The 15,292-nt window shown below is 37.4% G+C and overlaps 1 protein-coding gene across 1 annotated transcript in view; it reads right to left on the bottom strand.

The window, feature by feature from the left end:
- The window catches only part of STAP1 (signal transducing adaptor family member 1), a gene marked incomplete at both ends in the record, with an annotated part of 38,781 nt that extends 23,917 nt beyond the window's left edge, over positions 1-14,864 (bottom strand). The window contains 2 exons of the mRNA XM_082629550.1: positions 5,481-5,552; positions 14,745-14,864. Coding sequence (XP_082485676.1) covers positions 5,481-5,552; positions 14,745-14,864 — 192 coding nt within the window. The remainder of the gene's footprint in view (positions 1-5,480; positions 5,553-14,744) is intronic.
- Positions 14,865-15,292: the final 428 nt, after the last annotated feature.

Here is a 15,292-nt window from a genome sequence, read left to right as displayed (position 1 = left end):
TAAGGAACCTCCATACTGTTCTCCATAGTGGCTGTATCAATTTACATTCCCACCAAAAGTGCAAGAGGGTTCCCTTTTCTCCACACCCTCTCCAGCATTTGCTGTTTGTAGATTTTCTGGTGATGCCCATTCTAACTGGTGTGAGGTGATACCTCATTGTAGTTTTGATTTGCATTTCTCTAATAATTAGTGATGTTGAGCAGCTTTTCATGTGCTTCTAGGCCATCTGTATGTCTTCTTTGGAGAAATGTCTATATAGGTCTTCTGTGCATTTTTGGATTGGGTTGTTTGTTTTTTTAATATTGAGCTGCATGAGCTGTTTATATATTTTGGAGATTAATCCTTTGTCCGTTGATTCATTTGCAAATATTTCTCCCATTCTGAGGGTTGTCTTTTTGTCTTGTTTGTAGTTTCTTTTGCTGTGCAAAAGCTTTTAAGTTTCATTAGGTCCCATTTGTTTATTTTTGTTTTTATTTCCATTAATCTAGGAGGTGGATCCAAAAGATCTTGCTGTGATTTATGTCAAAGAGTGTTCTTCCTATGTTTTCCCCTAAGAGTTTTATAGTGTCTGGTCTTACATTTAGGTCTCTAATCCATTTTGAGTTTATTTTTGTGTATGGTGTTAAGGAGTGTTCTAATGTCATTCTTTTACATATAGCTGTCCAGTTCTCCCAGCATCACTTATTGAAGAGACTGTTTTTTCTCCATCGTATATCCTTGCCTCCTTTGTCATAGATTAGTTGACCATAGGTGCATGGGTTTATCTCTGGGCTTTCTATCCTGTTCCATTGATCTATATTTCTGTTTTTGTTCCAGTACCATATTGTCTTGATTACTGTAGCTTTGTAGTAAAGTCTGAAGTCAGGGAGTCTGATTCCTCCAGCTCCACGTTTTTCCCTCAAGACTGCTTTGGCTATTCGGGGTCATTTTTGTCTCCATACAAATTGTGAAATTTTTTGTTCTTCTTCTGTGAAAAATGCCTTTGGTAATTTCATAGGGATGGCATTGAATCTGTAGATTGCTTTGTGTGGTATAGTCATTTTCACAATATTGATTCTTCCAATCCAAGAACATGGTATATCTCTCTATCTGTTGGTATCATCTTTAATTTCTTTCATCAGTGTCTTATAGTTTTCTGCATACAGGTCTTTTGTCTCCCTAGGTAGGTTTATTCCTAGGTATTTTATTCTTTTTGTTGCAGTGGTAAATGGGAGTGTTTCCTTAATTTCTCTTTCAGATTTTTCATCATTAGTGTATAGGAATGCAAGAGATTTCTGTGAATTAATTTTGTATCCTGCTACTTTACCAAATGCATTGATTAGGTCTAGTAGTTTTCTCGTGGCATCTTTAGGATTCTCTATGTACAGTATCATGTCATCTGCAAACAGTGGCAGTTTTACTTCTTCTTTTCCAATTTGGATTCCTTTGATTTATTCTTCTTCTCTGATTGCTGTGGCTAGGACTTCCAAAACTATGTTGAATAATAGTGGTGAGAGTGGACATCCTGGTCTTGTTCCTGATCTTAGAGGAAATGCTTTCACCACTGAGAATGATGTTTGCTGTGGGTTTGTTATATATGGCCTTTATTATGTAGAGGTAGGTTCCCTCTAAGCCAACTTTCTGGAGAGTTTTTTATCATAAATGGGTGTTGAATTTTGTCAGAAGCTTTTTCTTCATCTATTGAGATGACCATATGGTTTTTTTTTTTTTTTTTTTTTTTTTTTTGCGGTATGCGGGCCTCTCACTGTTGTGGCCTCTCCCGTTGCGGAGCACAGGCTCCGGATGCGCAGGCCCAGCGGCCATGGCTCACGGGCCCAGCCGCTCCGCGGCATATGGGATCCTCCCAGACCGGGGCACGAACCCGTATCCCCTGCATCGGCAGGCGGACTCTCAACCACTGCGCCACCAGGGAGGCCCGACCATATGGTTTTTATTCTTCAGTTTGTTAATGTAGTGTATCACATTGATTGATTTGCATATATTGAAGAATCCTTGCATCCCTGGGATAAATCCCACTTGATCATGGTGTATGATTCTTTTAATGTGTTGTTAGATTCTGTTTGCTAGTATTTTGTTGAGGATTTTTGCATCTGTGTTCAGCAGTGATATTGGTCTGTAATTTTCTTTTTTTGTGATATCTTTGTCTGGATTTGGTATCAGGGTGATGGTGGCCTCTTAGAATGAGTTTGGGAGTGTTCCTTCCTCTGCAGTTTTTTGGAAGAGTTTGAGAAGAGCATTGTGGTCAGAAAAGATGCTTGATATGATTTCATTTTCTTAAATTTACTGAGGCTTGATTTGTGATCCAAGATGTGATCTCTCCTGGAGAATGTTCCTTGTGCACTTGAGAAGAAAGTGTAATCTGCTCTTTTTGAATGGAATGTCCTATACATATCAATTAAATCTATCTGGTCTATTGTGTCATTTAACGCTTGTGTTTCCTTATTAATTTTCTGTTTGGATGATCTGCCCATTGGTGTAAGTGAGGTGTTAAAATCCCCCACTATTTTTGTGTTACTGTCAATTTCCTCTCTTATAGCTGTTAGCAGTCGCCTTATGTATTGAGGTGCTCCTATGTTGGGTGAATATATATTTATAATTGTTATATCTTCTTCTTGGATTGATCCCTTGATCATTATGTAGTGTCCTTCCTTGTCTCTTATAACATTCTTTATTTTAAAGTCTATTTTATCTGATATGAGTATTGCTACTCCAGCTTTATTTTGAGTTCAATTTTCATGGAATATTTTTTTCCAGCCCCTCACTTTCAGTCTGTATGTGCCCCTAGATCTGAAGTGGGTCTCTTGTAGACAGTATATTTATGGGTCTTGTTTATGTATCCATTCAGAGAGCCTGTATCTTTTGGTTGGAGCATTTAATCCATTCACGTTTAAGGTAATTATCGATATGTATGTTCCTATTACCATTTTCTTAATTGTTTTGGGTTTGTTTTTGTAGGTCCTTTTCTTCTCTTGTGTTTTCCACTTAGAAAAGTTCCTTTAGCATTTGTTGTAGAGCTGGTTTGGTGGTGCTGAATTCTCTTAGCTTTTGCTTATCTGTAAAGCTTTTGATTTCTCCATCAAATCTGAATGATATCCTTGCTGGGTAGAGTAATCTTGGTTGTAGTTTCTTCCCTTCCATCTCTTTAAATATGTCATGCCACTCCCTTCTGACTTGTAGAGTTTCTTCTGAGAAATCAGCTGTTAACCTTATGGGAGTTCCCTTGTATGTTATTTGTCATTTTCCCCTTGTTGCTTTTAATAATTTTTCTTTGGCTTTAATTTTTGTCAATTTGATTACTATGTGTCTCGGCCTGTTTCTCCTTGGATTTATACTGTATGGGACTCTCTGTGCTTCCTGGACTTGGGTGCCTATTTCCTTTCCCATATTAGGGAAGTTTTCAACTGTAATCTCTTCAAATATTTTCTCGGGTCCTTTCTCTCTCTCTTCTCCTTCTGGGACCCCTATAATGCAAATGTTGTTGCATTTAATGTTTTCTCAGAGGTCTCTTAGGCTGTCTTCATTTCTTTTCATTTTTTTTTTTTATTCTGTTCTGCAGCAGTGAATTTCACCATTCTCATTCCAGGTCACTTATCCATTCTTCTGCCTCAGTTATTCTGCTATTGATTCCTTCTAGTATATTTTTCATTTCTGTTATTGTATTGTTCATCTCTGTTTGTTTGTTCTTTAATTCTTCTAGGTCTTTGTTAAACATTTCTTGCATCTTCTCAATCTTTGCCTCCGTTCGTTTTCTGAGGTCCTGGATCATCTTCACTATCACTATTCTGAATTCTTTTTCTGGAAGGTTGCCTATCTCCACTTCATTTAGTCGTTTTTCTGAGGTTTTATCTTGTTCTTTCATCTGGTACATAGGCCTCTGCCTTTTCATCTTGTCTATCTTTCTGTGAATGTGGTTTTGGTTCCACAGGCTGCAGGATTGTAGGTCTTCCTGCTTCTGCTGTCTACCCTCTGGTGGATGAGGCTATCTAAAAGGTTTGTGCAAGTTTCCTGATGTGAGGGACTGGTGGTGGGTAGAGCTGGCTGTTGCTCTGGTGGGCAGAGCTCAGTAAAACTTTATTCCACTTGTCTGCTGATGGGTGGAGCTGAGTTCCCTCCTTGTTGGTTGTTTGGCCTGAGGCGACTCAACACTGGAGCCTACTCAGGCTCTTCGGTGGGGCTAATGACAGACTCTGGGAGGGTTCACACCAAGGAGTACTTCCCAGAACTTCTGCTGCCAGTGTCCTTGTCCTCATGGTGAGACACAGCCAACCCCCGCCTCTGCAGGAGACCCTTCAACACTGGCAGGTAGGTCTGGTTCAGTCTCCTATGGGGTCACTGCTCCTTCCCCTGGGTCCCGATGTGCACACTACTTTGTGTGTTCCCTCCAAGAGTGGAGTCTCTGTTTCTCCCAGTCCTGTCAAAGCCCTGTAGTCAAATCCTGCTAACCTTCAAAGTCTGATTCTCTAGGAATTCCTCTTCCTGTTGCTGGACGCCCAGGTTGGGAAGCCTGATGTGGGGCTCAGAACCTTCACTCCAGTGGGTGGACTTCTGTGGTATAAGTGTTCTCCAGTTTGTGAGTCACCCACCCAACAGTTATGGGATTTGATTTTATTGTGATTGCACCCCTCCTACCATCTCATTGTGGCTTCTCCTTTGTCTTTGGATGTGGGGTATCTTTTTTGGTGAGTTCCAGTGTTTCCTGTTGATGATAGTTCAGCAGTTGGTTGTGATTCCAATGCTCTCGCAAGAGAGAGTGAAAGCACATCCTTCTACTCTGCCATCTTGAACCCTTGACCTCAAAGATGACCATTTTAAGTTTGTTTTCTGTTTGGCTTTATAAATGACTTCTGGTTAGTTTACCACTAATGGTGCTGAAATTCCTGCAGGTAGATTACATCACAGAGGCTCTTTTTCTGTATCTTACATTAGATCTGGTCCTGTAATAATAATGTTCTAAGAAGTGTGGGGTACTACATTCATGGTCTGAAATGTTTATATTTAAACAAGTTACTGGATCATAAAATCTCATAAGCATAGCATTCCAAGGTAGACATGCATTTGCTACCAAAATGCTATGTTTTATTTGTGGAAAAAATGAAATACACCATTTTCTTTTTTTTTTGTGGATAAAGTGAAATATCAATCAATTATTTAAAATTAATACAAATAAATAATCTCAGAATTTCTTTATTTTTATTCTCATGCTTGAGCTCTTAGAAGTCTTATCTCATGGGGTATGTTTGTATCTTTCTAGAAAAATTAAATTGTGACATATTGTATGTTAGGAGACTTCAGGTATCAGTTAACACCTTCTGAGTTGCCTAGGAAATTTTACCATAGCCCTCACAGATATAAATGTTCTTATTTAAATTGGTTGTACTGGAATGTCTTTACTTTCGGAAGACAGAAAGTAAATAATACAATAAACTATATGGCAAGTGTTTATCGGGAAAAAATTAAATCAGCCGAACATGTTTACTTACTGTTGTACTTTTTTTGTCATTATAAAAGAAAAGTGTAGTTCCTCTCAGCTCTGTCCAGTAATGTTTATAATCCTGTGGGAAAGAAATTGTAAGCATCATTTCATTATGTATATTCAACTATTTTCCTATTGATATTTCCCTTTGTAACTTCTTAATTGCTGTGTGATATAATATTCTTCTTTCTCCTGAGATAAATCACCTACTTTTTTATTGCTTAATTTTACATTTAATTCCTGGTTAAATCCTTCACAAATTTTAGTATGAGGTGTGCAGTAGGGATGTAATTTGATTTGTGTTTAAGTAAATTGTTTTCCAAAACTTTCCTCACTGATTTAAGATGCTTGACTTTTTGTGCACTTTCAGTGGAAACTTGCACCTGTAAGAGGGGCCATATAAGGGGCCAGGTTGGGACAAGCATTTAACATCTACCTTCCAAGGCAGTTGAAAAGATTGAATGAATTAATACATATAAATCACTTAGCATAGTACATGGCTCATAGTTTAGGTTCAATAAATAGAATATATTTATATAGATCAAGGAAATATGAGCAATTGCTAATGATAAAAATAACACAATCAAAGCTGAACTTTGAATTCAAATTTCATTCATATGTTGAACATTTCATAATTAATATGTTCACATTATTATGAGTTCTATAGAAATATAATTTTTTAAGTTTAAAATATTTAAATAACCTAGTAAGACTCAATCAAGTGAAAGTCTATTTACATAAGAACTTACATTTTATGAAGATTTGCTGTATTACAAAAGAATAGCAAGGGGGCGTGGTTAAAACATAAAAAAAAAGAAAATCCTTCAAATCTGAAGACTTTCCTTCATACCCAGTTCTTTGCAAAAGTGTGTTTTTAAAAATTCCAGTCAGTTTTATAGACATGTTGATCATTGCTTCCTTTAGGGTTTAATAAGCTAAATTTTCACAACACGTTGGATTATCTTGATTTATATTGAGGGTTAATGTAAGAAAATCAGGTGAAGAAATTTTTTCTTTTGCTTATAAATGTGAAGACACTCATATGTTATGGTATTTTGTGTCTCTTTGATAATGACATATCAGTTATTCTTTTTTTGACCACCAAAATGTTTGTCACCTCTTTAGAATTTATAGACTTATTTTCTCAAATAATGGGAACTCTATAACCCATCTTTCTTTTATTTTCCTTGGCTCTCAGGAAGTTCAAGATTAAGTTCATTCTGAATTACAGCAACCATCTTTCTCATGTTCTTAATAGAACTATTTTCTCCCTTTGTCTTCATGGCTGATAAGGTGCTATATTAGCTTTTGCTGTATAACAAGCCACCCTAAAACTTAGTGGACTAAAACAGCAAGCATTTTATATTTATCCTCATTCTGTGGCTGGCGGATGATTCTTTGGATCTGGGTATACTTGGCTGTGACTTAATGGTCTAAGGTACCCTCATTCGCTTGCTTGGGGACTTAGCTGGGAAGGCAGAATGACTAGGTGTGGTACAATAAGAAATATATTTAGTCTTTGTCTCCTAGTTCCTGGCATAGAGATCCTAAAACACTTGGAATTTCCTAAGTAATAGGAGTGCTTTTGTTATTCATAGTGAACCCTTTTACATCATACCTGAATTTTTACTAATGAGGTAACTTAGGATGGGACTCCTAGATAGCTTCAGGATGGGTCTGGTCACCAAAAGAGCAAATGATTAGAGGGTTGGAACTTTCAACCCTACCTACCAACTTCCAGGAAGGAGGAGGTGGACCTGGAGATTATGCTCTATAAAAACTCTTGAACAACAAGATTTGATAAGTTTCCACATGCCAAAAGGGTGGTGTACCCCATCTCCACAAAGATAGTAACACCCATGCTTGGGATCCTTCCAGACCTTGCCCTCTTCATCTGGCTGTTCATTTGTATCCCTTACCAGTAAATGTAAGCAAAGTGTTTTCCTGAGTTCTGTGAGCCATTCTAGTAAATTATGAAATCTTGGGAGAGGGGCATGGGAACCCCTGGTTTATCACCAGTCAGTCCGAAGGACAGGAGATCTGGGACTTGTGGCTAGTGAGTGAAGTAGGGGGTAGTCTCGTGGGACTCAGCTCTTAATTAAGCTGGGGGGTCTGCACTAAATTTGGGTAGGTAGTTAGTATCAGAATTGAACTGAAGTGTTGAACACCTAGTTGATGTCCAGAGAATCAGAAAAGTGGTTGTTGGTGTTGGAAACCACTCTACTGAGACAATTGGAATCACACTCCGTGCAGTCTCATCTTCCAGTCAGCTGGCCTAGACTTGTTCACTGCTAGCAGAAGAATGCTCAGGGGTAAGAGAGGGCAAAACCCAATGTGCAAGTACTGTCTAATCCTCTGCTTTTGTCACATTTACCAAAGCATGACCCAGTCCAGATTCAAGGAGCAGAAAAACAGACTCAGCTTCTTTATGGAAGGAGCAGAAAAGTCACATTTCCAAGGGGAGTGTATATAGTGAGATTTGAACAAACTGATAGTAGTCCTGCAGCAATCTACCTCAGAGGTAGAGTTGGAACATGGAGCACAGCTTCTCTGTCCAAGCCCTGTGATCTTTCCACTTCATCCTACCTCCCAACAGAGAGCTGACTATAATGTAATGTAATGAACATGCTGATGCCTCCTGAATCAAAAATGGATTACCAAAGAAAAGAACAATTCAAAGGGGCATAGGATTGAAGGATTAGCCAACAGATGGTCCCCAAAGAATCAACTGTAAAACTGGGCAAAGAGATTCTTCCTTTTGTCTGAAATCCAGATGCCAGTATATACTTGACACATCTCTGAGTCAAGCAGTTCAATAAGGCAAGGGAACAAACCTTAATTTCAGCCACAGCAGAAGTCTTTTCTTTCCTTATTTTCACATAGGATACAAAATGTTAATGGCATTAAAATAGCCCTTTGCCTGGTCTCTCCACTGCTTTCTTTCTCCCTCCAACCTATCCTGCAGGGTGCTGCTAGAGAGAACCACCTCCTCTGCAGAGGGTAGGATTGAGTATCTAAGAGGTGAGTCTGCGAGGCAGGAAGCTCAACTCAACGCCTTCTTGTCTTCTCTCAGTTCAGCCTGCCGGGACAGAGTGGGTGTTCTACTCTGTTCCCTGCCATGTGGCAGAGGGCCTCCAAGATGGGCACGCTGTGACTCTCAAACTGCATCAGTGACTCACGGTAGGTCAAGCCTACCTATATCTGGGGTAAAGTGTCAGCACAGTTTTGGCCTTAAATCTAAACCACTATCAATAGATTTTATTAATAATAAAAGTAATGAATTGATCTTCATTTGTGTGATTCCTGTGTCTTAATTTCCACTTGCTTTCAAACTTGGGGGAGGAAAAATCCCAACAAATGGGTATAAAAAATGTGGGCTTCCCTGGTGGCGCAGTGGTTGAGAGTCCGACTGCCGATGCAGGGTTCACGGGTTCGTGCCCCGGTCCAGGAGGATCCCACATGCCGCGGAGCGGCTGGGCCCGTGAGCCATGGCCGCTGGGCCTGCGTGTCCGGAGCCTGTGCTCCGCAACGGGAGAGGCCACAGCAGTGAGAGGCCCGCGTACCGCAAAAAAAAAAAAAAAAAAAAAATGTACAGGGCAGGGGAAGTGGGAGTAACTGCTAATGGCGTTTCTTTTCAGAAACTTAAACATTAAACTTAAAACTTAAAACATTAAACAAACATTTTCAATGTTCTAGAAAATGTTCTAGCACTAGATAGTGGTGATGGTTGTACAGCTTTGTGAATATATTAAAAACCAGTGAATTGTAATGATAATAATAATTATTATGTGTCTCCTGTGTGAGAGCTCAGTGTTAAGGGACCAAGAATAGAAGTATGGAAACCAGCCTCTTACTACATAAGTAGCAAATCCTCAGAGTTGTTGAAGGATTGAATGGAATAATGATGTATGTAAAGCACCTAGGACCTGGGACATAGCAAGGGTTCCATCAATATTGGCCAGTGGTGGTGGGGAAGCATTACCTCATCACTCACATTATTAACAGGTACTTTGCATATTTTATTATCCATATAATAATACTCTTTCCACATGGTAATTTGTATGTGTGTGTGAGGGTGATGCCAACTAAAAATCTCTAAAATAGATCTCTTTTAATGGGATTATGTACAAGTAGGAGAAGATATTTTGTAAACTAGGATAATGAAATCCATTGTCATTCCTATATAAAATCACCCTTTCATATTGTCTTAAGTAAAAAGATAGAAAACTGCATTGAGAACTTTGGCTTGAAAAAGTTGCTAACCTATACTATGATTAGGCAGGTGTTCTATAAAAACCATGAAAGTGTATAGTCATTCTGTTGAAAAATACTTGAACTTTCTGAGAATTGACTTGAGATGAAATAATAAAACAATTCAATTTTATCTCGGAGCTTTTAAAAAATCATCTCTCTCTTTTAAAGGCTTTTACATCCTTCTCTAATGCTAAGTCTCTCAATGCAAGGAGGAAGTCAAGATTACACAGTATTTTGGAACTAGGATGGGAGTGAGGGAGAGTGGGGAGGAGATTGGAATGGAGGCGTATTGGTTTGAGAACTTAGTCACGGGTTGTGTAGTTTTATTGAAGTATGGCGTCTAAGATAAAGTCCAAACCCGAGAATTTATGATTCTTAGAGGAAAAGAAAACAAGAGAAAAGCCTGCAGTCAAAGCCTACCACCCTGTTCATCTTCTTTATTAGCCTCATTAGTATTAACCTGCCACAAGACAGAAAACTAAAATCACTAATAGCAGTCCAGGTTTATTGCATTCGCTCTTTATGTACATGCAGACATGCATCTGTGCTCCTGTGAAAAATTACAGAGGTGTTCAGCCATGAGAGAATGGTATGAATTGCCTAGGGTTAATGAGGGAAAAATGGGAGCGTTACTGGTAAACAAACATATATATTCATAGAAAGCATTAAGGAGGGTTTATTAAATGGGGGAAGAAGCAAGAACAAAGGCACTGAGTTGAGGAAAAAGCAACCCGGAGGAAAAGGAAGATTCCAAATGTCAGTAGGCCCTGTGGACACTAACCAGAGCCAAGAACAAATCAAACTTATATTTAGTATGCAGAGACCTGCGGGTCACAGGCTTGATTTAGTTTCTGATAAGCGCTCCTGAAAACCGGTATAATCGGAGTCATCTATCAATATCAATCTAAATGACCAACATCTAGGTATATATTTATATCTACAGAGATACATAGCTATTTTAAAAATTAATTTTGAAGGGCAGACTTTTGGATTAAATACACTGAACACAAAATTTCTTATTTTTAAGCAATCATTTGTATTCAATTGCTGAAGTAAAACAATGTACCGAAATAGGCCTCTTGAATTTCTCGCTAAGCTTCATAATCATTAGATGACCTTGTACGTAGACTTTAAGGTCACTATCTCATTTTCATTCAATTAAACAAATGTTTTTGAAAGTCTACTGAGCTTACTGTTGAGCTCAATGTGATAAAGAATCTAGTGATTAGACATCCCCAACCTTTAGAAACCCACCACCAAATGGAATTAGAACTTTAGTTTGAAAGGCAGCATGATGTCAAGTGCTTTGCAATAAAATCCAAGTTAGGCCCCTTAATGGTGAGGCACCTCGAACTTAAACTCTGTGAACAACAATTCACTCATCTTGAAGTAGATAAAATAATTTCTACCCAGAAGGATTACTGTAAAGATCAGAGTGATAGGACATTAAGAGCCTAGCATATCTTCCATATGGCAACACCTCAAGAAAATATACCCATCTTAATCTAGTCTATTTGATCATTACAGCAACCCATTCAGTTATGCAAGGGAGTAATTACCCATTTTACAAAACAGGAAACAGATGAAAAGTGCTGAAGGACTTGCCCAAGTTCTAAAGTAGAACTGATACTTAATATCTCCTGGCTCCCAGTGCTCTTTCTGGTGGATGTAACTAGGAAAAATGGGTTACAGTGCAAATCCAGTTAAGTTCCTCTCTAGCCCCTGTCCCAAATAAAAAGCTCCCATTTTTTTTTTCTTGTGAATGAATAAAGTGCCTTTGCTTAAAGAAGGATGTTATATAGTGGTCTCCAAAGTGAGGCACTTAAACCTCGGAGGCATGCAAGATGATCCCTCTGGGGAAGAAACTTTTAGAATGTCTAATTATATTTCATTTATTTCATTTTTCTTAATTCCTTTTCTGCATATAGTTAGTAATTTGTTTGGACTAGTAGTACAGGAGTACATATATATAATTTCTAAATAAATTAATATTCTTATATTAGAGATCTGTGTTCAAAAATGTTTTCTTGAAAAGAGTGTTTTATTTTAAAAATTTGGAGATTACTAGCATAGAGAACTGTTTGAGAGCACAACTGAACCCTAAAATTTTTCTAAATGAATTAGCGGCAGTTAGAGGACTAGTCAGAGAAATGTTATTTTAATGCTATTATGATGATCATATTCTATGTTCAGGCTAATTAAAAGACATTACATACAGTGTTTTTAATTATAGCACATCATAGTTTGAAGACTGTGAGATGTTGCCCAAATGCTCTCTTAGTTCAAATAGTTCCAGAAAACTGAGAATTTTCCCCATTTGTAAGAACTGTGATGCCATTGGTATCTCACTGTAGCATTGAATAGCTTTTATTATCTAGTAGATCTTCCTAATCATCCAGAATTCTAGTATTGTGGGTTAAGTAAATCTTCCCACATTTTTTCCATAAAGATTATGTACTTTTAATGGGCTCTTGACCTGGGCTCCATGGACCTCTTGGAATTGCATTTAAAATGGTGTATATTGGAACATTTTCCTGGGGGCAAAGCACCTTAATTCTTAAAAGTGTCCCTGTCACAAAAATAGCTAAGAAAACTCTCAGCATGTAATCTCCTTATAGAACAGGTTACTCCTCAGTTATAATTTTTCTATCTTGAATTCCTTCAGCAGAGACCTCACTTAATATTCTGTAGAGGCTCCCAACTTCCTCCTGTCCCTCAGATCGAAAGGTGACATTCTTTATACCCTTGGCTCAACTCCCTTTCAAAGGTTCCCTGGCACTTTGCTACCACTTGCCTAGAAGTCCGACTATTTTTCCTTAGCTTTTTCTCATTGCTTCTGTTTTCCACAATTATCACTGTGGCTCTCCTTTGAGCCTGATTACTTGTGGATTCAAAACTGATTTTAGTATGTTAATAAGAATGTGATGAATAATAAAATGGAAGGAGAATGAATCTAATCTCTAGTATGAGCCAGGTGTTTTACATATGTTATCCCTTTAATCCTTGAAATCACCTTGTTAGTAGACATTACTGTCATCCTCTTGATCTATTCTCCCTGATATATAAGTAAGAGATACTTTGCTATGATTTCATCTGAAATATTTGCACCTATAGTTTATTCTTTTCATTTCAAGGCATGCTTTCCAAGAAAAATTAGACCAGCATTTGGGTAAGTGAGTCATCACTCCTTACTAAACTAAATCTAATGAAGGTAGGGTTTTTGTATTTTATTCATATTCTCCAGAACTGAGTGTGGTACTTGGTACATAGGAAACACGTAATATACACTGCTTAAATGAATTAACTGACTAAGCACCGCTGCATCCCAGGCTTTATACCTTGAGAGGTAACTCATATTCTCTCCATCTTACAGTTGAGGAAATTTAGCCTCAAGGAGATTGAGTAACTTGTATTAAATCCAGGCTATAAATGGCAAAACCATTAGGTAAAGACATGTTTTACTGACACCCTAAAATCCTTTTTTTTTTTTCTGCTAACCATACCAAGGGATTGCCTTTTTTAAACATTAAAAGGAACTCAGTATCAGAAACAGTTATTATAAACACTTTGGAAAAAATTCAGTGAATAGTCAAATTTAAATTACAATCTAGAAATTTCTTTTTCCCACTCCCCTTTCCTGGCAAAGTGTAATAATGTAGGGGCTTCCCTGGTGGCGCAGTGGTTGAGAGTCCGCCTGCCGATGCAGGGGAAACGGGTTCGTGCCCCGGTGCGGGAAGATCCCACATGCTGCGGAGCGGCTGGGCCCGTGAGCCATGGCCGCTGGGCCTGTGCGTCCGGAGGCTGTGCTCCGCAGCGGGAGAGGCCGCAACAGTGAGAGGCCCGCGTACCGCAAAAGCAAACAAACAAACAAAATAACAACAACAACAAAAAAAGTGTAATAATGTAGCTAACCCATAGTAATAAGATTGAATTCATTTTAAAAGCATATAGGATCAACTAAAAAATGTTCCAATGTAACTGACAGATATTACTAATACCTGTTTAACACCCATAACAGAATACAAATTACCATGTCTTTACTCTCCAATAGTAAGTGATCTGATTATATATGCAAGAAATATGAATGTGCTATTACAGATATTTTTACATACACACATTTTCTATAAGCATTAATAAATCCTCAGAAAAAATATTTTTATAATTATTATTAAACATTTCTTAAGGCATTTCTCAAAACACTATTTTTTCTAGTTTCAATTAATATTAACATTTCATAAAATTTGACCTAAGTTAACGATTTCTTTTTTCTTTAGTAACAGACACTTTCAAGTTTATTTCTCTCATTCATTTCAAATTATCCACAATTAGTATTTCAAAAGCTTTCAAAAAGTTTCAAAAACTTTAATTATAAGTTTTCATTTTTATGTTTAAAAAATAAAGAATGCTTTGTGAATTTTCTTAGAGTGAATGTATCTATGTAGCTTAATGTACATCTACCAATAGAGCACCCTAAGTAGTATCTTTTAAAATCACTATCTTGAACAGTGTCTTAGAACATATAACTATACACAATGTTAAACAGTATCAATTTTATCATTTTCACAATTTTTTTCAAAAGTTTATCATAAAAAAATAATTTGATCATTATTTGTAAGCTTCAATCAACTGCAAATGGGAGCAGAAGGTTTAATTTCAATCATAGTATCATTTCATCTTAATAGTACTTGTCATCATAGTAGTAAATTGTAGAGAAAATATATAGGAGACATTTTATCTTCTAAGCTAAACTCTTCTGTGATGTTTAAATAAATTCTTTAGAAATTTAGGAATTTTTTTACATTAGTGACAACATTAGAAGCTTATATATATATACATATATGTGTTTAAGCCATATGTTGTATTTAAATTATGCAAATTGGAATCTTATTTCTGACCTCAGGGAAGAGGATTCAGTCCCAGCAGAGACAAGAAGGCCCTTGTCGCATCATATCACCATAAAATAAATTTTATATTAAGACAGAAGTTTCTAGTTTAACATTATCATCTGTGGACTTACCTGGTATTCTGACCGCTTGACTAATAAAAAACCTTCAAAGTACAAGGGTAGAGCAGTAATCTTTGACCTTTCTTGGAAGATCCTGCGAGGGGCTGGTTTTGGGGGCTTCTTAGCCATCATACCCTCTCGTTGGTGTGTGGTCTGTTTCAACTTAATCTAGTCTCAGACAAAATGAGATCTCCCTTCCGTGAGAGGAAAAGGCAACTGTTCAAAGAGGAAGTCCCAACTCGATTTTAAACCACCAACAGGACACACACACACATTTTTTTTCTTTACTTTTACTGAGGTAAGAAAGAACAGGCATAGACCAACTTGTAGAGGGTAAGCTCTGAGGAAACAATATGTTTAGAATTACAATAGCAAAATAAACAGAAGATTAATATCACCAGAGGATGAAAGGAACAGCTGTGGAGATTATGGACATTTGAGGAGACATCAAGGTCACATTTCTTTTCTTTCACCTTTTTTTTTGTTTGTTTGTTGCTGTCCATTTTTATTCCCAGAAGACATGACTTGAATTAACTCCACTTCATTAAAAATTACTTCAT

The sequence above is a fragment of the Mesoplodon mirus genome (assembly GCF_964341445.2).
Source record: "Mesoplodon mirus genome assembly, chromosome: 2".
Taxonomy (NCBI): Eukaryota; Metazoa; Chordata; class Mammalia; order Artiodactyla; family Ziphiidae; genus Mesoplodon; species Mesoplodon mirus.
The sequence above is the reverse complement of the archived record's forward strand: the minus strand, read 5'-3'. Positions and strand labels throughout refer to the sequence as shown.